This window comes from Mya arenaria, chromosome 14, assembly GCF_026914265.1.
Source record: "Mya arenaria isolate MELC-2E11 chromosome 14, ASM2691426v1".
NCBI classification, from domain to species: domain Eukaryota; kingdom Metazoa; phylum Mollusca; class Bivalvia; order Myida; family Myidae; genus Mya; species Mya arenaria.
The window spans coordinates 63,228,510-63,252,706 of NC_069135.1; the positions used below are offsets into that span (position 1 = coordinate 63,228,510).

At 37.8% G+C, this 24,197-nt stretch overlaps 1 protein-coding gene across 2 annotated transcripts; it reads right to left on the reverse strand.

Annotated features, from left to right (window-relative positions):
- Nucleotides 1-541: 541 nt before the first annotated feature.
- Nucleotides 542-12,855, reverse strand: LOC128217598 (transcription intermediary factor 1-alpha-like). Of its 2 annotated transcripts, XM_052924847.1 has the most exons (4): nt 12,711-12,855; nt 11,226-12,178; nt 1,852-2,064; nt 542-1,118 (listed from the first exon to the last, which is right to left on the reverse strand). In XM_052924847.1, the coding sequence occupies exons 2-4, from the start codon at nt 12,175-12,177 to the stop codon at nt 934-936; spliced, it is 1,350 nt and encodes a 449-aa protein (XP_052780807.1). In that variant the 5' UTR covers nt 12,178; nt 12,711-12,855; the 3' UTR covers nt 542-933. The 2 variants fall into 2 exon arrangements, with proteins under 2 accessions (XP_052780807.1, XP_052780806.1); XM_052924846.1 differs by having other exon boundaries at nt 978-2,064.
- Between the last annotated feature and the right edge of the window lie 11,342 nt (nt 12,856-24,197).

A 24,197-nucleotide genomic window follows, 5' to 3' on the forward strand; every position in this document is an offset into this window, starting at 1 on the left:
GTTATTATATTGTAGTCTGCCCTTTGTCTCTAAGTTTGATAATGTTGAAAGGCCCCTTTCTCTAAAAGTGATAAGTTAAATTGGTGGATTTTACGAATATTATGATTTTGTACGCTGACAAAATGGACGACGAAGGTAAAACATTTGACGTTTTGGCAAACGATTAACAATATAAGACGAAAAGACATGCTTCCTTACAATGTACAGTGCTTTATTCATAACTATGTGCAATGTCACTATACGGATGCATGTCAAAATCAGGAAAGTCAAGTCTAGAACAGCGGACATCATAAATGAATAAGGGATAAATACGGCTTTAATGTGAACTAAAGGTAAGTTATAAGAATGTTTTTAACCAAAACGGTAATAGTTAATTATTAAATACTTATTAATTAGGTGATTTCATATTAGCGCAATTATTTGTCCTCGGTCAGCTGTATTTGCCTTCGCCCTTTCGGGCTCAGGCAAATACAGCTAACCTTGGACAAATAACTAGGCCAATATGAAATCACCTAATTAATAACATTATATTGTTACGCTTAACAACTCTATATTGTATTGAGTAGGCAAGTCATGTTTATTTTGGATAAACACATGTTCTCATAAAACAAATATATTTTAATATCTATACATCAAAATATACATTAACAAGACTCGGATAGTATCCGCTACAAACACTGACAATTTCATGAAAATAGTATATATGTTGCAAATGTTACAGGGGTCTGAACAAGGTCACAAACGCAGACCCGGCGCACGGCGGATACATTGGAATGACGTTAACAGCGTAATCGACATCATCCTAGTATTTTTCAAAATAATCACTCAGAGTCATACTGTTTGATAATTTGTGATGTCACCGTGCGGGGATCTGTCAGCGAATCGGAACAATTTCCTTTTAATTTGGTTTTGATTGTCGGAAAGATGGCAAAATCAAAAAGTGCCAAATCTGTTGAATATGGTGGGTGGGAAATTGTCTCGAATCCGAGGACCACGATCTCCAAACGTTTCATTTATGCAGTATGGGACAGTGCATTGTCCATATGCAAAATGAAGTTCTCTAGGGGAATTCCCGGCCTCTCTTTCTGCAATGCGTGCACGAGGTCCCGGCGGAGTACCTGTTCAAGTAAAATAGACATTACGACCCGCTCATGTGATTACTTCACACCTGATACAGATTTCACTCATATTAATTGGCAGACATGATCTATACTAAGTTGAATACTTTCACGATATTCTTCATTTCAGGTCTGCGATACTGACTGCAGGTGACAAACATCATCTTCTTCTGTGAACAGTAAGCCACACTGTATGGCTTCTCTATTCCCGCTTCTTTCCCCAGCAGTTGCGTTATCTTTCCGGTGAGCGTGTTCAGTAACACGATATTGTTACTGTTCCACCCACACATGAGCAGCTGGTTGCCCCCAATAGCTGCCATACCATACGGTGATTTCAGTAACGGATCTTGGTAAGACTGGAGCACCTCCAGTGACATGCTCAGCTTGGTTATGGTGTTGGTGTCCTTGTCTATGACATATATGACGGGAGTTTGGCTTTCTCTGGTCACTGTCAGATACACCGGATACTGAAACAAAGGTTTTCCACTGCTGTCTTTGTCCACACTCTTCTTCACCTTTCCCTTCATGTCCATCAACACAACCTTACCTTGGTGGGAGAAGGACACCATCAAGTTGTCATCACAGAAATCTATTCCATGACATCTTCCATTTACATTAACAACATTATTTAGCGTGACATTTCCCTGAGTAGATATTAACTGTATCTTCCTCATCAAAGGCAGAGTGACGGCTGCCCTGTCTCCGGGCAGGAGACACAGGTCCCAAGGCTTACCTGGCAGCTTCACCTGAGATACCAGCTTGTAATTCTCGGTGTCCACCAGCTTCAATAAGTAATTGTCGCAATCTGCCAGTAAAAGCCGGTCCCCGGGTAGGAGGGCCATACTGGTAAGCCAGCAGTCACTGATATCACTTGATAAATGCACTTTGATGTCAGGCAGCTTGCTAAACTGGGACTGGCTCAGGTCTGCACGGCTCTGGTTTAAGGCTGAAATATCGAAATAAAACTGTTGATGAACAACAACTTGCAACTGGGTTTATTCATGTTCGCTTTACTGGTATTTGACATTAAGCAAACTAAGATGTGTTCATAGTAAACGCATGTATCTATAGATTTGTTCTTGAAATTGATGGAACATGCATGTATGAACAATATTTACAATATAGCATGTGCTTGTACACAAAGAGATCTTTGAAGCTAATAATAAATACTCTTGGATTATTTTCAAATATGAACTAAGTGAACTGTTTAAACATAATTAATATAATAAACTACACGTGCCGCGTGTTGTGTATTTTATATTTTTGAAACTTATAACTTAGTTTTGGTGATAAAAAATGATGTTAACTCAAATGATATAACAAAAATCATACTTAAAAGTGTGTTTTGATTAATCCTCCATTTTGAATACGAATATGAATATAAACACACTTTTAAATTTTAATGGAATCAAAAGACAATTACAGTCAATATATTGCAAAATCTTTTTGTCATAGTTTGTAAAACACCCAATAAGGCGTAACAAAAAAGTTTGTTTCCGGTTTCCCGCCCTTCTCTACTTATTTTCTTTGTCTAAACGCGCATAAAAAAGTGATCATACGGACAATTAACTAATTTCTCCCTCTCTTATTAGCTTATTAATCACAAACAAGTATTATTAAAGATATTCTTAGGAAGAAACAGCCACCATAGGGATGTAACCATACGATACATTATCAGTCAGAGAAGTATACAGTGATACCATAGGGGGTTATATCAGTCAGAGAAGTATACGGTGTAACCATAGGGGGCAGTATCAGCCAGAGAAGTATACGGTGTAACCATAGGGGGCAGTATCAGCCAGAGAAGTATACAGTGTAACCATAGGGGGCAGTTTCAGTCAGAGAAGTATACGGTGTAATCATAGAGGGCAGTATCAGTTAGAAATGTTAACGGTGAAGCCATAAGGGGGCAATATCAGAGAAGTATACGGTGTAACTATGGGGGCAGTCAGAGAAGGATACGGTGTAACCATAGGGGGCAATATCAGTCAGAGAAGTATACGGTGTAACCATAGGGGGCAATATCAGAGAAGTATACGTGTAACCATGGGGGGGGGCAGTATCAGTCAGAGAAGTATACAGTGCAACCATAGGGGGGGGGGAGTATTAGACAGAGAAGTATGAGGTGTAACTATAGAGGGCAGTATCAGTCAGAGATGTTAACGGTGAAACCATAGGGGGCAGTATCAGCCAGAGCAGTATACAAAGTAACTATTGGGGGCAAAATCATCAAGAGTTGTATATCGGTGTAACTATAAGGGGAAAATCAGCTAAAGTAGTATATCAGTGTAACCATAGGGAACATAATCAGCAAGAGTAGTATAACGGTGTTACCGTAGGACATAATTAGCAAGAGTAGTAGACTGTGTACTGGACACCATAGGGGGTATTGTCAGCCAGAGAACGGCGTAACCATAGGTTAAAATCAGCTAAAGTAGTATAACTTTGTAACAATAGGGACATAATCAGCAAGAGTAGTATAACGGCGTAAGAATAGGGAAAAATCAGCTAAAGTAGAATAACGGTGTAACAATAGGGGACATAATCAGCAAGATTAGTAAAACGGTGTAACCACAGGGGACAGAATCAGTTAAAGTAGTTTAACGGTGTAACAATAGGGACAGAATCAGCTTAAGAAGTATAACGGTGAACCATAGGGGACATAATCAGCTAGAGTAGTATAACGGCGTATCCATAGGGACAGAATCAGCAAGAGTAGTATAACGGCGTATCCATAGGGACAGAATCAGCAAGAGTAGAATAACGGCGTAACAATAGGGACAAAATCAGCTAAAGCAGTATAATGGTGTAAAAATAGGAACACGATAAGCTAGAGCAATATAACGGCGTAACAATAGGGAGAGAATCAGCAAGAGTAGTATAACGGCGTAACAATAGGGACAGAATCAGCAAGAGTAGTATAACGGCGTAACAATAGGGACAGAATCAGCAAGAGTAGTATAACGGCGTAACAATAGGGACAGAATAAGCTAAAGTAGTATAACGGCATATCAATAGGGACAGAATCTGCTAAAGTAGTATGTATGGTGTAACAATAGGGACATATTCAGCAAGATTAGTGTAACTGCGTAACAATAGGGACATAGTCAGCAAGAGTAGTATAACGGCGCAAAATTAGGGACATAATCAGCAAGAGTAGTATAACGGCGTACCAATAGGGACAGAATCAGCAAGAGTAGAATAACGGTGTAATCATAGAGGGCATAATCAGCAAGAATAGTATAATGGCGTAACAATAGGTGCATAATCAGCAAGAGTAGTATAACGGCGTAAAATTATTGACAGAATCAGCAAGAGTAGTATAACGGCGTAACAATAGGGACAGAATCAGCTAGAGTAGTATAACGGTGTAACAATAGGGACAGAATCAGCAAGAGTAGTATAACGGCGTAACAATAGGGACAGAATCAGCTAGAGTAGTATAACGGCGTAAAATTAGGGACATAATCAGCAAGAGTAGTATAACGGTATAAAATTAGGGACAGAATCAGCTAGAGTAGTATAACGGCGTAACAATAGGGACAGAATCAGCAAGAGTAGTATAACGGCGTAAAATTAGGGACAGAATCAGCTAGAGTAGTATAACGGCGTAACAGTAGGACAGAATCAACAAGAGTAGTATAACGGCTTAACAATAGGGACAGAATCTGCTAAAGCAGTATGTATGGTGTAACAATAGGGACATATTCAGCAAGATTAGTGTAACGGCGTAACAATAGGGACATAGTCAGCAAGAGTAGTATAACGGCGCAAAATTAGGGAGAGAATCAGCAAGAGTAGTATAACGGCGTAAAATTAGAGACAGAATCAGCAAGAGTAGTATAACGGCGTAACAATAGGGACATAATCAGCTAGAGTAGTATAACGGCGTAAAATTATGGACAGAATCAGCTAGAGTATTATAACGGCGTAAGAATAGGGACAGAATCAGCAAAAGTAGTATAACGGCGTAAAATAAGGGACAGAATCAGCAAGAGTAGTATATTGGCGTAACAATAGGGACAGAATCAGCAAGAGTAGTATAACGGCGTAAAATAAGAGACAGAATCAGCAAGAGTAGTATATTGGCGTAACAATAGGGACAGAATCAGCAAGAGTAGTATAACGGCGTAACAATAGGGACAGAATCAGCAAGAGTATTATAACGGCGTAAAATTAGGGACATGATTAGCAAGAGTAGTATAACGGCGTAACAAGAGGGACAGAACAAGCTAATGTAGTATAACGGCATATCAATAGGGACAGAATCTGCTGAAGTAGTATGTATGGTGTAACAATAGGGACAAATTCAGCAAGATTAGTGTAACGGCATAACAATAGGGACATAGTCAGCAAGAGTAGTATAACGGCGTAACAATAGGGACAGAATAAGCTAATGTAGTATAACGGCATATCAATAGGGACAGAATCTGCTGAAGTAGTATGTATGGTGTAACAATAGGGACATATTCAGCAAGATTAGTGTAGTGGCGTAACAATAGGGACATAGTCAGCAAAAGTAGTATAACGGCGTAACAATAGGGACAGAATCAGCAAGAGTAGTATAACGGTATAACAATAGGGACAGAATCAGCAAGAGTAGTATAACGGTATAACAATAGGGACAGAATCAGCTAGAGTAGTATAACGGCGTAAAATTAAGGAGAGAATTAACAAAAGTAGTATAACGGCGTAAGAATATGGACATAGGCAGCAAGATTAGAATAACGGCGTAACAATATATACAGAATCAGCTAGAGTAGTATAACGGCGTAAAATTAGGGACAGAATCAGCAAGAGTAGTATAACGGTATAACAATAGGGACATAATCAGCAAGAGTAGTATAACGGCGTAAAATTAGGGACAGAATCAGCAAGAGTAGTATAACGGCGTAAAATTAGGAACATAATCAGCAAGAGTAGTATAACGGCGTAACAATTGGGACAGACTCAGCAAGAGTAGTTTAACGGCGTAAAATTAGGAACATAATCAGCAAGAGTAGTATAACGGTATAACAATAGGGACAGAATCAGCAAGAGTAGTTTAACGGCGTAAAATTAGGAATATAATCAGCAAGAGTAGTATAACGGCGTAACAATTGGGACAGAATCAGCAAGAGTAGTATATTGGCGTAAAATTAAGGAGAGAATCAGCAAGAGTAGTATAACGGCGTAACAATAGGGACATAATCAGCAAGAGTAGTATAACGGGGTAACAATAGGGACAGAATCAGCAAGAGTAGTATAACGGCGTAACAATAGGGACAGAATCAGCTAGAGTAGTATAACGGCATAAAATTAGGGACAGAACCAGCAAGAGTAGTATAACGGCGTAACAATAGGGACAGAATCAGCAAGAGTAGTATAACGGCGTAAATTTAGGGACAGAATCAGCAAGAGTAGTATAACGGCGTAAAATTTAGGGACATAATCAGCAAGAGTAGTATAACGGCGTAACAATAGGGACAGAATCAGCAAGAGTAGTATAACGGCGTAACAATAGGGACAGAATCAGCTAGAGTAGTATAACGGCGTAAAATTATGGACAGAATCAGCAAGAGTGGTATAACGGTGTACCAATAGGGACAGAATCAGCAAGAGTAGTATAACGGCGTAAAATAAGGGACAGAATCAGCAAGAGTGGTATAACGGTGTAACAGTAGGGACAGAATCAGCAAGAGTAGTATAACGGCGTAACAATAGGAACTGAATCAGCAAGAGTAGTATAACGGCGTAACAATAGGGACAGAATAAGCTAAAGTAGTATAACGGCATATCAATAGGGACAGAATCTGCTAAAGTAGTATGTATGGTGTAACAATAGGGACATATTCAGCAAGATAAGTATAACGGAGTAACAATAGGGACATAGGCAGCAAGAATAGTATAACGGCGCAAAATTATGGACATAATCAGCAAGAGTAGTATAACGGCGTAAAATTAGGGACATAATCAGCAAGAGTAGTATAACGGCGTAACAATAGGGACAGAATCAGCTAGAGTAGTATAACGGCGTAAAATTATGACATGATCAGCAAGAGTAGTATAACGGTATAACAATAGGGACAGAATCAGCTAGAGTAGTATAACGGTGTAACAATAGGGACAGAATCAACTAGAGTAGTATAACGGCGCAAAATTAGGGACAGAATCAGCAAGAGTAGTATAACGGCGCAAAATTAGGGACAGAATCAGCAAGAGTAGTATAACGGTATAACAATAGGGACATAATCAGCAAGAGTAGTTTTACGGCGTAACAATAGGGACATAATCAGCAAGAGTAGTATAACGGTATAACAATAGGGACAGAATCAGCAAGAATAGTATAACGGCGTAAAATTAGGGACAGAATCAGCAAGAGTAGTATAACGGTATAACAATAGAGACATAGGCAGCAAGAGAAGTATAACGGCGTAAAATTAAGGAGATAATCAGCAAGAGTAGTATAACGGAGTAAGAATAGGGACATAGGCAGCAAGATTAGTATAACGGCGTAACAATAGGGATAGAATCAGCTGAAGTATTATAACGGCGTAACAATAGGGACTTGATCAGCAAGAGTAGTATATTGGTGTAACCCCAGTTTGCAGAATCAGCAAGAGTAGTATATCGGTTTAACAATAGGGAAAGAATCAGCAAGAGTAGTTTATCGGTGTAACAATAGGGAACATAATCAGCTAGAGTAGTTTAATAGTATAACCATAGGGGACAGAATCAGAAAGAGTAGTATATCGGTGTAACAATAGGGACAGAATCAGCAAGAGTAGTAAAATGGTGTAACCATAGTTTGCAGAATCAGTAAGAGTAGTATATCGGTGTAACCAAAGGGAGCAGTATAAGCCAGAATAGAACTGTGTACTAGAAACCATAGGGGGCATTGTCAGCCAGAGCCATGTTTTTTGCCCTTTTTGGAAAGAATACCCTAGACCTTTTGGGAAAATTTGCATTGAGAAATATGCCTAAATTGGATTTTTTTAAAAAGGTAAAGCTTTCTTACAGTCTCCTGCGAATGAGGAAATAAATTAAGTATTAGTTTATTTTTATTTTTAAATGGCCAGAAACTGCTGAAATCTCAATCCTTGGGGTGTAAATATCTAGTGCAATAAATCTTGACAGATAATATGTCATACTGATCTCTGAATGAGATGAAATTCAATGATTTTCTAAATTAAATTATCCCCAAAACTTTACATTATATAATTTATTAGGATGTTGAATGAACCAGTCAAGGTAAAAAGAAAATATCTAAACAAACAATTACATTTGATTTGAATTGGTTTCTGTAGATTGGGAAAAAAATCATATATTTTGCTTTGGGAATGGGTCGGATAAATGAACCTGTGTATACTTAAGAAAAAGGTACATATATACAGTGTTATGATTGTGGGCAGTATTAGCTACAGAAATATACGGTGTAACCCTAGGCCACAGCAGCAGTCAGAGAAGAGTACTGATCAAGCATAAGAGTCAGTATCAGTCAGAGAAGAGTACTGTTTAACTATAAGGGACAGTATCAGTCAGAGAAGTGTACTTTTAACCATAGGGGGCAGTATCAGTCAGAGAGAAGTTTACTGTTTAGCCATAGGGGACAGTATTAGTCAGGGAAGTGTACTGTTTAACCAAAGGGGTCAGTATCAGTCAGAGAAGTGTACTGTTTAACCAAAGGCGGCAGTATCAGTCAGAGAAGAGAACTGTTTAACCAAAGGGGTCAGTATCAGTCAGAGAAGAGTACTGTTTAACCAAAGGGGTCAGTATCAGTCAGAGAAGAGTACTGTTTAACCAAAGGGGTCAGTATCAGACAGAGAAGTCTACTGTTTAACCATAGACGGTACTTTCAGTCAAAAAAATGTACTGTTTAACCATAGAGGTCAATATCAGTCAAAGAAAAGTACTTTTTAACTAAAGAGGTCAGCAATGAAACAGTATTACTCAGAGAAGTGTACTGTATAACCATATGGGTCAGTATCAGTCAGAGAAGAATATTGTTCAACCATAGGGGGGGGGGCAGTATCAGTCAGAGAAGATTACCGTTTAACCATAGGCGGCAGACTCAGTCAGAGAAATGTACTGTTTAACCATAGAGAGCAGTATAAGTCAGAGAAGTGTACTGTTTCACCATAGGGGGCAGTATCAGTCAAAAAAGTGTACTGTTTAACCAAAGGGGTCAGTTTCAGTCAGGGAAGTGTACCGTTTAACAATAGAAGGCAGTATTAGTCAGAGGATAGTTCCATTTAACCATAGGAGTCAGTATCAGTCAGAGAAGAGTACCGTTTAACCGGCTTGGGCAGTATTAGTCAGGGAAGAATACTGTTTAACCATAAGGGGCAGTATTAGCCAGAGGAGAGTACTGTTTAACCATAAGGTGCAGTATCAGTAAGAGTGTATAGTGAGGTCTTTTATATACATATGTTATTTTCATAGAAACTGCTTTACATGATACAGTACAAAATACATGTAAAAGTACAAAATTGTGATAACAATAGGATACAAAACAGATAACAAAATCGCAGATATGTTGATATTAATACATATAATATATTAAACAATATCTGACTGATACTGTTGCCTATGTTAGCAATGATATAATACCTTCTTATCATAATACTTATAAATATATGGAACAATCTCTTAAACCGTCGACTATGATAGAAATGATGCATCACAGAGACCTTCTTATAATATATATAAATATATGAAACACTCTTTAAACAATAAAAATGTAAATATATATCAAACAATCCCAGACCGATGAGCCGATTATAAAAGCAACGTTCCAATATTAACAATCATTTTGTACCATCTAAAAAGTGATAATGTAAACTATTTAAAATTGATGCTATGTTTGAAACAAACGCATTTTGTACGTATAGCAAGACGTCCGTTAGTTATGAAACACCGCAGACGATTAAATTAATATTGAATAGAACGCTCAAATGATTCCTACGAACACTACGCACATTACGTATCGTGCATACGCTAAACGGAACATACTACACGTTTAAACACATACAGGCACACACAGACACAAAGCATCAATACAAACCAACGCACACATCGCACAAAACATACAAACACACACACGCACAGGAACTCACGGGCACATAACTCAAGTACAAACATACACATCCACGTCGACAACGCACACACACAGACACACACACACACACGCACACGCACTTACGGGCACATAACTCAAGTACAAATATTTACATCCACGTCGACAACGCACACACACACACACGCACACGCACTTACGGGCACATAACTCAAGTACAAACATCCACATCCACGCACATATCGCACAAAACATACAAGCACACATACGCAAAGGCTCTCACGTGCACATAACTCAAGTACAAGCATACACATCCACGCACATATCGCACAAAACATACAATTACACACACGCACAGGCTCTCAAGTGCACATTACTCAAGTACAAGCATACACATCCACGCACATATCGCACAAAACATACAAACACACACACGAACAGGCTCTCACGTGCACAAAACTCAGAGTAAGTACAAGCTTACACATCCACGCAGACAACACACACACACACACACACACACGCACACGCGTGCGTGCAAGTACGCACTCACGCACACGAATGTACACGCACTCACCAAATCAAAGATGTTTACATAAAAACCCATGCTAAAATCGCACCAAACATTCAAACACGTACACAAACTCACAGTTATATATCAACCGTACAAACATACACACCCACGGGTGACTCATACATCACAGAAAAAGCACAAATATACAAACATACAAACACTCACAAACAAAATACACATTCACCCACTAACACATCGCACAAACACACATTCCTTTATGCTAAAGGTACACACAAACCCCCAGACACACACGGTCCCAATTGTGAAAAAACTTCTGTTAAGGGAGCTGATATAATATATAATCCCGATTTGTTGGGGCAGTGAAATCGGAAACAATTTTTCAAAATTATTTCTGCCTAAATTGAATGAATTACACTTAACTTGGAGTAAGTATGGCTATAAAATAACATGGCGTTAACTTAAACAAAAATAAGAAATGAAACCTTATTTTGATATTTAAAAACTGCTTTAAGTTGCTTACCTGGCCCCTGTGGTTGTTTCTGCTGGTCTGCCAAATCTGACGCCACTTCTTCTGCAAAATCTGACGCAACCTGGTCCACTCTGCCAATAGCTGTGTTTGAGGACAGCAGTTGTTCTATTGCTGTGTCCCTGCTGAATTTGGAGTGTGGAACTTTTCTTCTTCCCCTGATGTCCTTAAGTGATGACTGAAGACCGACTAACTCCTTGAACGCCCTTGTTCCAGATATGAACAGCTGGTTGTTGTTGACCTCCTGGGCTTGTAAATAAGCCTTAAGCTTCTCAGTCGCATTTTTCAAGTCTTGACAGTTTGCTTTCATTTCATTCAGCAGCATCTCGGATTTCTTTTTCTTCTGATTAATTTCTTCCAGTAACTGTTTCTCCCTCTTATCCAATAACTGGTTGATCTCATGTCTGAACTTTCGAAGATCATTGATATTGGTGAGACTTTCTTCGTCAACTGATTTCAAGCTCGACTGTATGAACGATATAAAGTTCGCAATGTCACTAACCATCTGCACTATACCTGTTTTCAGACTTTTGTATTCTGCACCCTCTTTGTATCGTTTTGCCAATTGAGAAATTTTCTTTACTTTACAGGAATGATGTTCTTCATAATCAACTACGCAGTCACCACACAGAAGTGCATCATGGTTTGGACAGTAGTATTTTATGAACTCTTTAGCATGGCGCTGACATGTTTCTTTAAACTCATCTTCCTCTGAATCGGTGTGGAATGAGGAAGGCATACTGCTCTTGTCCTGGAGGACGTGGCTCTTTGTCAGCTTCATGTTCCTGTGTACTCGGGCACATGCTGAGCACAAGAACTCTTTGCAGACAGGACAGAAGGCTTCAGGAAGTATGCTCTTCGCATCTTCAGAACATGGCTGACAATAGGTGCGGTCATGGGACGATCCTGTAGCCTCAGGCGCGATTCTCCCTGGAACTGCATCCATCCTGTGTTTAAAAACATATTTTGACTGTCAAATACACTTGGCTTATCAAGTTTTTTATCAAGGCATGGTCCTTACTCGTTTTATGGTCAAAATATTATTAAATCGGAAACACTTGTTGATTCTAGGACGTTCCAACCGCCGTCCCAATACCATCTCTAACCTACCATTAAACCATCAAAGTGACCATCTTTGAAACACACAAACAATAATATTTTCATATCAGACTTAAAGTGGTTAAAATGTTTTAAGACGATCCAATACCCAAAATAGCTCGGAGCCTATATATTCGTTCCTGGTGATGCCGGGTTGCACGTTTTTATATTTGACCTCAAGTTCAGGTAGATATATAGATGTAGATAGATGCCAATAGTCTTTATTAGATTTCAGTGTTGACCACATATATGTACATAACAATGTCCACTGATATAAAAGTATCTCCAACCGCCAACTATTATTGCTGCCCCAAGTGCGCATTTACTAACTTTAAATCCTGGCACCGCCCCTTAGAAACACAAACATTATTTTATACTTACGTTTGTTGACTGTTGAAAACAATTCCTTTTTGATATTTACTCGATTATCTTAAGTGCACATCTCATTACTTTTAAATGTGGTTGTCGCCAATGATTTTGATAGTTGCTGTTTGGAGAGAGAGAGAGTCAACGCATTTCAAGTGACTTCAAAAACGAAAGTAGTAATAAACTTCCTGGATTAGAAATAAGGGAGATTATCATGGTTGGTGCTAAAACGCGGTATCCGGTACCCGGATTAAGTTGATACCAGGCTGTGTGATAAATCAGATAAAATAATCATTCCCGGTATAACATGGTCCGTTATGTATTGCTTATTGAAGTAATTGTTATCGTATAATGATCGTTGGTATTATAGGCATATTTGAAGGTTTTAGCACCACCGGTTAACCATTTCGAATCCATTGATACATTTGATTGTTTATTTCCCATATGCCTGTTCTAAAGAGAAGTATACTAATGAGACGACATATTAAGCATACCAAATAAAACCGACCCCTGCGCAAACTGAACTTATCATTCAATAAGGGTTTATTTTGCTGTTGTTTTTAAATTGCATTCGAATTAAATGATATCAATATGATAATTTGCGGTAAGCATTTTGCTGTGACATATTCCTGCCACGCTTATGCGATCATACTTAAGTTTTTTGCTAATAAATAAACATTCTGTCTAGGTATTATTAATTTTCATGTGAAACCTATTATACTTAAATCCAGGTAAATTTATTTGATACGCCTCATTTTCCAGATGATACAACTGCAAGAAAAAAAGAAAGTTGTCAAACACGTACGACTAACGACAGACGTATGTTTTCTTTTTATTTTGATAAAGATGAAAAAACACATCCAAAATGCACCATTTCGGAATAGAAATTGTTAAAAATGATGCGGTGTGAGCGCCCACAACCACAAGCTAATACTTTAATTCATAGAATTTTCGGTTCAGACAGAAGGGTGCAATTCAAACGGAAATGCTCCTAAGTTACACCTCATCCGCCCCTGCTTTCCCAATATTTTGCGTATTTTCCAAATCGAAATTTACTAGGTTTGTCTATACGGTATGTGTAGCTCTACTAATGACGTTCACATGCTAAATATACGTACAATAAACTGGAAACCATTACGTGCAATTTTCAAATGGATTATACCAGCTGAGAGAGTGACAAAATATTCTTTTAATGATGTAAAATTATGTTTTTAATTGTCGGCCTCATTGAGCTCTTATTGACAATTCTATGTTAGTCTTGTAAAAGTACTGTATTTGCTGATTTTGGAACAATCTGGTTTTTTATTGGATGTTGAAGACATTGTATGATAGGCTTTGAGGCCATGGGTTTTGGTTGTTTTCATGTTTCTGTGTACCCGAACATAGTTGGTACGCAGGAACTCTTTGCCAACGGAATAGATGACATTGGGAAGGATGTTCTTCCAATTTTCTGCCAAGACATCCTGAACGTTTGGTCAGGGGTGCCTTCTTTCCGAGGTCAACATTCATCCCGATTATGAAAATATACTTGTATTATCTACATCTGCATATGCTTTACAAAGTCAAGTAGGACACGATATTAATCGCACTCGTCGCCACTTTAATCCGTCCGACCCGCTTTCTTCTCTGTCCATAACTTTGTCATTCACTTAATACTTGTATGTGATTTCGAAGTAATTTGGCATTTGTAAAACTAATAGAAGATAAGATGCTGCTGATGATAGCGGTTCATGTCCAGTCCATAACATGTCTTCATGGTTGAACTTCAAATGAGTTTTGCATTTGTTACCACTGTTGACGATGGACCACACACCACCCGTACCTGGGTCCGTAGCTACAATATCAAGGGCGTGACTTGAAAAATTGTTAGTTTTGCAATATAAACTTTACTTAAAAAAGAGGTTCGTGTCCAATCTATAACTGTGATGCAAAGTTATATTTCGAAATAATATTGCATACCTGACCACCATAAGACGACACTCGAATTATTTTGCTTCAAGGTCAGTCCCAATCAAATGGTTGGGTCAAGGTCAGTGTCAATCAAATGGCTGGGTCAAGGTCAGTGTCAATCAAATGGCTGGGTCAAGGTCAGTGGCAATCAAATGGCTGGGTCAAGGTCAGTGGCAATCAAATGGCTGGGTCAAGGTCAGTGTCAATCAAATGGCTGGGTCAAGGTCAGTCCCAATCAAATGGCTGGGTCAAGGTCAGTGTCAATCAAATGGCTGGGTCAAGGTCAGTGTCAATCAAATGGCTGGGTCAAGGTCAGTGTCAATCAAATGGCTGGGTCAAGGTCAGTGTCAATCAAATGGCTGGGTCAAGGTCAGTGTCAATCAAATGGCTGGGTCAAGGTCAGTGTCAATCAAATGGCTGGGTCAAGGTCTTTCCGCGAGACTAAGTTATGTGCCCTTGAGATGTTTCGTTAATCTTTATCAATTGCTACAGTAAGAACTTATCAGTAAATCTAATTTTAGCATATCAGCGGATTCGACATCCCTCTCTCTGGTATTTAAGATTGATCGTGTTACAAATAAGAATTGATATACTTTTTATCATCTTTAAATAATTTACATATGTTTTATGATTTTTATATCCAAAATTTGCCAGGGTCAAGTATATGTAATACCATCCTGTGTAAAGGCGGCGTGCGTATTCATCACTTCTGTTATAGCTCTTGTTTATTTCCGTACTTAATTTATCATATTGAATTTTATTTGAATGTCAAAACGATCATTTAATCAGAACCACTAGCGGATCCGGATTACCCGTTCAATCAGTTGACGCGAACCTGCCCTCTACCATGTTGAATTCGGGTCGACACAAACTTAAAAAGAAACGGCATGCTCAAACTTAAATACAAATCCTATGTTTGGAGACTATATCTTGCCACTTTGTGGCTGTTTGTCTTAGAATCGGGCTCCTTTGCTTGTGTCAAATCCTCGTCCGCCCCTAACAAAACTATGCCCTTACATTGTACATTAGTTTACGCTTAAAATAAATTATTTCCAACCCAATTGGACTCAAAAATCTTAAGTGAACAAAACCTTTACTTTAACTGTGGATGTATTCTGAAAAAAAATGTATTATGAATTGGGGACAACACATTTCAGAAGTTCTAAAATCGAAAATAATGAAATAAGAAATAAGAAAATTTATCAGCTTAAACTCAGTTCGTTCAGCGTTTATTGCCAGAGTATGTTTGTAGTATTTTACCTCAAGGTCACCTTGACCTTTGACCTACTGATCTCAATATCTAAGTACAGAAAAACTGGGTGCAAGCGTTCTTTACTTATTGAGCGGAAACCATCCCCCACCTTAAGGTCACCGCCAACATTTCGTTTTCTACCTGCGACCTTGAACTTTGATCTACTTAGTGATCTCAAAATCAAATGGGGTTTATACTGGTCATGTTAAAAGTTCCTGGACCCAATGGATTTTGAGCTATTGAAGGAAAACCTTGTTTTCAACTCAAGTTCACATTGACCTTTCACCTTCTGACCTTAAAGTCCGTAGGGGTCATCTACTGGGTATGACCAACTTACGTACCAAATATGAAATTTCTGGATCTAAGTGTTCTCAAGTTATTAAGCGGAAGCGAATTGTGAAGTACGGACTGCCTGACTTCCCTGACAGGGCTTAAACAATAATAATAAGAAGAAGAAGAAGAAGAAGAAGAAGAAGAAGAAGAAGAAGAAGAAGAAGAAGAAGAAGAAGAAGAAGAAGAAGAATTTTGGGGTTTTATACTGTTAATTGTTGGCAATATAAAAACATATGGTATATTGTATACTGTTTTATATATAAACACCATAAACATTTGACTCCATGTTCGGATATAAACTAGATTTTTTAAACATCGGTAAATTATTGAGATTCAACATTTACCATGCATTTGATTATATATAACAAACAATGTTTCTCGATGAATGGATCCTAAAATCAACTGAATTTCATTTTGACCGGAAACTGAGTACCGGAAACTCGATCAAATACCTGTGTTCATCAAGTTATGGTTTCTGAAATCGAATTGCCATATAACACATCACTATAGTAGGAAATTCGTAAAAAGCATCACAAAAACATATTCAGGAGTAAAAATGTGACAGCATGAAACGGTGATATATAACCGTATGTGCATTGATATTTTAGACGCTCTGATCACTTGTTTACAATAACAAAGATAACCATGTTACAATTATTACAGAATTATCTATTTAAGAACCATTTGAAAACTTGCATTTTCATAAAGGAATATAGCTTATTTTGAAAAGGACATACATTTATGTTAAAGTAAATGCAACTGTTTCGCAACTTTGAAGACTTTCACAAAATTTTCCAGTTCAGGTCTATAATAAAGACTGCAGGTGACAAACACCATCTTCTTTTGTGGACAGTAAGCAACACTGTTTGGCTCCTCTATCCCCTCTTTCTTCCCCAGCAGTTGGGTTATCTCGCTGGAATGTTGTTACTGTACATCCCACACACGAGCAGCTGGTTGTCCTCCACGGCTTCCAGGCAACGTGGTGATCTCAGTATTGAGTCCTTGAAGTTTTAGAGCACCTCTAGTGAGATGCTCAGCTTGGTAATGGTGTTGGTGCCCCAATCTGAAACATATGCGGTTTGAGTGTCTCTCTCCATCTCTCTCTCTCTCTGGTCACTGCCAGATAGTAGGGTTCCTGAAACAAAGGGGTTCCACTGCTGTCTTTGTCCACACTCTTCTTCACCTTTCTCTGCATGGCCATCAACACAACATTACATGGATAGTCACAGGACAGTATTAAGTTGTCATCACATAAATCTATTCCAGGACATATTCGATCTACCTGAACAACATCCAGCGTGACATTTCCCTGAGTCGATACGAACTGTATTTTCCTCTCCGACGGGAGAGTGACGGCTGCCCTGTCCCCGGGCATGAGACACAGGCCCCACGGCTGACCTGGCAGTTCCACATGGGAAACCAGCAAGTTCTTCTCGGTTTCCACCAGCTTCAATGAGTATGGTCAATGTTCTGATTGTGATCATGTTATATTGTTCTCTTTGTTGCTGAATGTATAAATATTATTTTTTCCGCGTCTCTAAATGTGATCATGAAATATAGCTGCCTTTGTTTCCGAATGAGACGATTGTTTAATTGTTCCTATTTGATATAGAGTTCTCCCTCTTGTTTCCGCAGTTGAATAGCTTCTTTTGTTTTTGAAAGTGGCTCTTGTTGAATTGTGTCCATTGTTTCTGAGTAATTAAGAATTCTCTTCCTTGTGTCTGAGTGTGATCATGTTTACTTTTTATTTCACTTTTCTCTTGGTATGGTTGATAATGTTGATATGTTCAATTTGTCTGATTGTTAATGTTGATATGTTCCATTTGTCTGATTGTTAATGTTGATGTGTTCCATTTGTCTGATTGTTAATGTTGATGTGTTCCATTTGTCTGATTGTTAATGTTGATCTGTTCCATTTGTCTGATTGTTAATGGTGATATGTTCCATTTGTCTGATTGTTAATGGTGATATGTTCCATTTGTCTGATTGTTAATGGTGATATGTTCCATTTGTCTAATTGTTAATGGTGATGTGCTCTTTTTGTCCGAATGTTAATGTTGATGTTTTCCATTTGTTTGATTGTTAATGGTGATGTGTTCCATTTGTCTAATTGTTAATGTTGATGTGTTTCATTTGTTTGATTGTTAATGTTGATGTGCTCCATTTGTCTTGATCGCATGTGATATTTGTTCGGGCATAAGTTTCTTATGACACAGTCTATTGTTTGCTAAACTATATTTAATTTATTAGGAGTTGTTCAAGATTGTTAGAATTTCAATTGTTGTGTCTTTGGCACAGAAACGTATCAATTATGCCAAAATATGTCGAGCCTATCTTAAAAATATTGGTTAATAATCAAGTTGTATAGTAGAGAACTTAACAAAGATAAGCACCATGACTAATACAATAAATGTTATGAAGTTTTATCTCACAAAACTATATTTAAAATACATTGTCAATGTGATTCATCTAATGAAATGAAGTGTGTTTAATAGCGTATGATTATTGTAATGTTTTTAAAAAGTTGATCAACCATTATTGTGCTATTTTTGAAATAAAATGTTGTGAATTTCGACCATCATTTGATTTGTGTATTCAAGTTAAGCTGTAATAGACATAGTGATGCCAACTATGCCGGACAGATGTCAGTTAACAAAAAGGCTGCTGCATCCCTTCAACAAGTGTTGATATATGATAAAACTTCTCCTCAAGTCCACGATTTCATACTCAAATTAGCAAAAGGCCAAACGACAACAGTTTCATTTTAATGGGACTCGTGCATTGTTTTGTTGAATGCCACTTTTCGGATTTTAAATACGAATTAATGTGTGTCAAATCATCAGTACTAAAACGTACGTATGCGTCTAAGTGGCCGAGTAGTTAAGTTGTTAATTACCTATTTTTCTTGGCTGTACAAGAGTAGGTATGCTCATGACTAAAAGTGAAGTTTCTTTTAAACTATAATTGTATTTTTAGTTGAAATTTCTAATAATAAATAAACTAATAATGATATATCGTTTCCGGTCCATTTTTGGTAAAATATTTGTTTGGTCCAATGCCAAGTCCCTTTAAAGTCTTTTTACATTACAATTCAGAGGTAGTTGTACCTCAATGTAGTTCAATGTTTGTTTAATTTGTTCAATATATATATGAGGGAACAAGCTGCACATCAGTCAATGTCTGTTTAATAATTCAAAAAGTATATGAAGAGAAAACACTTGGACTTGGGTCAATGTCTGAATAATTCAATAAATATTTATGAAAAAAATCACACTTAGGTCAATGTCTTTAAATTTTTCAATCAATTTACATGTATAAGGACACGTATGTTTAATTTCAATTAAACACATAACAAACATCATATTTACTTAATACAAACTGCGTGAAAAAAGACAAACCGTGGTATGAATCCAACATGTTGTATAATTCATATACAATCAGCTTCTAACATTTCAACTAATATTACACATAATAGTATATTCATATTTAATAACAAACTACTACAATAATTGTCACTTATGAAAGCATATAGAATTCAAAGCAATTTAAACGTCATGTTTTCCGTCAAATACGTTCAAAAAATTTGAATTGCGCGATATATGGAATTAAGCATTGTATAAGCATATATATGCAGTATGAAACTATGCATCAGAAGAAATCTTAAACAAAACAGTTACTTCACACCGGATATAGATTTCAATCATATTAATTGGCAGACTTGATTATAACCTACACTAAGTTAAATACTTTCACGACATTTTCCAATTCAGGTCTTCTAAATGGACTGCGGGTGACACACATTATTTTCTTCAGTGAGCAGTAAGCTACACTGTATGGACTTTCTATCCACTCTTCTTAACCCAGCAGTTGGGTCATCTTGCCGGTGAGCGTGTCCAGTAACAGGATGATGCCATTTTCCCTCCCACACACGAGCAGTTGGTTGTCCCCCACGGCTGCCAAACCACGTGGTGATTTCAGTATCGGATCCTGGATGGTGTGCATGACCTCTAGTGAGATGCTCAGCTTGGTGATGGTGTTGGTGCCCCAGTCTGATACATATATGGGTTGAGAGTGGCTTTCTATGGTCACTGTCAGATACTCAGGATATATAAACAAAGAGTTTCCACAGCTGTCTTTGTCCGCACTCTTCTTTACCTTTCCCTTCATGTCCATCAACACAAACTTACCTGGGAAGGTAAAGGATAGTATCAAGCCGTCAGCATAGAAATATATTCCACGACACTGTCTATATACTTTAACAACATTCTGTAGTTTGACATTTCCCTACGAAGATATGAACTGTATCTTCTCCTCCCAAGGCAGAGTGATGGCTGCCCTGTCTCCGGGCAGGAGACAGAGGTCCCATGGCTTACCTGGCAGTTTCAACTGAGACACCAGCTTGTTTTTCTTGGTGTCACCAAACTTCAATGAGAAATGAGCGCAATCCAACAGAAGGAGCTTGTCCCTGGTCAGGAGGGAAACACTTGTCAGGCAGCCCTCACGTGTGTCAGCTATTGTCATCACTAAAATGTCAGGCTGTTTGCTGCCTTTGAAGTGGACTGACTGTAAACATGATCACAAATAACAAAAATCAAATAATAATAATAATATTAATAATAATAATAATAACAATAATACTAATGATGATGATGATGATGATGATGATGATGATGATGATGATGATGATGATGATGATGATAATGATGATGATATTATTATTATTATTATTATTATTATTATTATTATTATTATTATTATTATTATTATTATTATTAATGATAATGCATATATTTCACCGCAACGATTTACAAAATATCTACAGGCTTTTAAGAACAGTTTCATCAACTGCATTACTTAAGGAAATATCAAATAGTCAGTGGTTGTACACAAACCTTTTTGTATTACACCTTGCATGTGTTCTAGTTGTTTTTGCATCGTCTCGAGTTGCCGTTGTTGCTGCCTCTTCTGTTTTAGACGTTCTTGCTGCCTTAACGACGAAGCTGATTTACCTGGAAATAAGATTGGTACAACATATGTATACAAACCGTATTATTATACTTTAACAATAAAGTATATATCATTATAAAAAATATGACTCAAGTTTATTTGGATGTCAAATTTTATTTGCCAAGTATCATTTGTCGAAAAATTTCATTACTTTACTTTTGGTGAGCTTTACAACATAATGTTTAACGTAACGTTAACGTGCCGTCTACAAGCTTTTGCAAACAGATAAATAATAAGACTAATAAACTGCAATAGGAAATTTCAAATTAGTCCGTGGTTGTACGCAAACCTTTTTGTGATACAGCTGTTCCTGCTTCGTCTGCTGTTTTTGTTATTGCTGTCCTAACGCCGACGTTGATTCACCCTCTTCAAACCGTCCTATTGCCTTTTTCGAAATTATTAACTGCTCAATATCGGGGTCCCTGTGAAACTTGTATCGGGGAACTTCACTTCCCCTGCTCACCTCTTCTATGGCTGCCTGGAGACCTGCCAGCTCTTTTATAGCTCGCTTTCCTACTATTAATAGCTGGTTGCCGTTGTCGTCCTGTGCTAGTAGTTCCGACTTTAGTTTCTGAATGGATGATTTCATGTTTGTGCATTTTGATTTCAGTTCCTTAAACAATGTATTGGATGTTCGTTTCTTCTGATCAATTTCTGCCAATAGTTTGTTTTCCCTTTTATCTAGATACTGGTTAATTTCAGTCCTGAATTTGCGAAGCTCATTGATATTGTTTAGGCTTTCTTTGTCTACTAATTTCATGATTGCCTGTATGTCGTGTGACAATTTGCCAATGTCACTGGACGTCTTAACAAGTCCTGTCTTAAGTCTGTTGTATTTTGCACCCTCCTTGTAACGTTTTCCACTTGAGAAATCCTTTCAATATTACATAAGCGATGAGCTCTCTCAACCAGACAGTCTCCACACAGAGGTGTCTCATGATTAAGACAGTAATATTTTATGAACTCTTGAGCATGACGCTGAAAAGTTTCTGTAGACTTTTCATATTTACTTTCTTATCGCGGAATGAGGAAGGCATACTGGTCTTGCCCTGGAGGATATGACATTTGGTTATTCTCTGGTTCCGATGTACTCGGGCACAGTTAGAGCACAGGAACTCCTTGCAGACGGGACAGAAGGCGTCAGGGACGATTTTCTTGCCGTCCTCCGCGCATGGCTGGCAGTAGGTGATGTCAGAGACCGATCCAGATTCCACATGTGACATCCGTCCGGGAACAGCATCCATCCTTCCAAGTGCCTTAAATATTCAAGGAATATAGCGTAGCTAATACAAGAACCAGTTAGCTGTTCTCTCACTCTCTCTCATCCCTTTCTCTCTCGCTCACAATCCCATCATACTCTCTCTCTCTCTCTCTCCCTCTCTCAACCTCTCTCTCACCCTCTCTCTCCCCCTCCCTCCCCCTCTCTCTCTTTTTCGCGTTGTGCTGACAGTTATAAATGCACGCAAAAGAAACCATCAATTTTTATAGAAAAAGAGAAATTATATCAGATTCTTAACTTTGAGGTGAACACGTAATACATAACATAAAAACGATCTCCACTTTGAAGAATCACACTATATGTAGATACAAACATAAAACAATTTTCAATTGTTATGCTTTATTATGTTCAACTTATTTGACTTAAATGATCAAACCTAAAAAAGACTATGATCTGTGCATCAATAAAACAATCAAAAAATCTTATATTAGGGATTTTTAGTTTATAGCTACGTGGCAACAAATGTCTCCTAAAGAGGTAATTATTATATTGCAAAGGTTAAAACAAACTTGAAAGTTTATGACAGGGAAATCCAGTCTTCAGTTTGGATAACACAATAGAGTTAAAGTATTTCAAGGAATAGATGGATAAACGGTAAAGTATAGATCTTCTCACAATCAATATAAGGAAACACGTTTACTGTACTGTCCAATGCACATTTTTTGACAGAGCTAATTCGGTGTCGACCGGCTGCCAAATGAGTTTTTTCTGAAAAATCCAGAATATACGTCATGAATAGAAAAGCCCCATTAAAACTAAACTAACAACGTCCTGTTTATAACTTCCCGATTGTGATGGAAGAGAACTAACTCTTTAAGCTTTAAGTAATGTTTTACTTTTGCTTAACTTCCCATTCATAAATGATAAAAGAACTTCAGCATACCACAGGTGGCAGTTTCACACATTCATGAGATGGCAGAGGCCATAAACCAAAGTGTCAGTTTTGCATATTCACCTGATGGCTGAAGACATACACACCGGTGAAAGTACCACACTTTAAACCTACGGTCAATCTCAAACACACAAGAAGTAGTTCTGAACATTCACAAGATTTCTGAGGTCATACACATAGGTGGCAGTTTCACACTTTTATTAGATGGCCGAGGTCATACACGCAGGTTGCAGATTTGCACTTTCATCAAATGACCGAGTTTTTAAACCCAGGTTGCAGTTTCTTAATTTCAAATAACGTCCGAGTTCTAACGAATAGGTGGCAGCTTCCCATTGTCATCCGACGGTCGATGTTATGCACAGAGTTGGTATTTTCGCATTTACACCATACAGCCGAGTTCATACACACAGGTGGCAGTTTCGCACATTCACCCGACGGCCGATGTCATGCACAGGGAAGGCAGATTTGCAATTTCACTAAACAGCCGAGTTCAAACACACAGACGGCAGTTTCGCACATTCGCTCGACGACCGATGTCATACAAAAAATTGGCAGTTTTGCATTTCCATCTTTATTTAAAGTCGGTTATATGATAACAAGAAACATAAGCACAATGAATTATTTTCTTATTTCAAATGTCAAGTATACCAATATAAAACGAAGCCATAACCACGACAGTAATATGTGTTGTCATAACATTTCTGAAAGGTACAGATAGTTTCAGCTTTAAGTGTTTATTCTATTCTATTTAATTCTATTCTATTCTATTCTATTCTATTCAATTCTATT

What these genes read in the sequence shown, in the direction of transcription:
- LOC128217598 (XM_052924846.1), bottom strand. Translation starts at nt 12,177, where the DNA reads ATGGATGCAGTTCCAGGGAGAATCGCGCCTGAGGCTACAGGATCGTCC. An exon ending in GAAACAACCACAGGGGCCAG is followed by an intron (nt 2,065 to 11,225) that starts GTAAGCAACTTA and finishes TCGATATTTCAG; the next exon opens with CCTTAAACCAGAGCCGTGCA.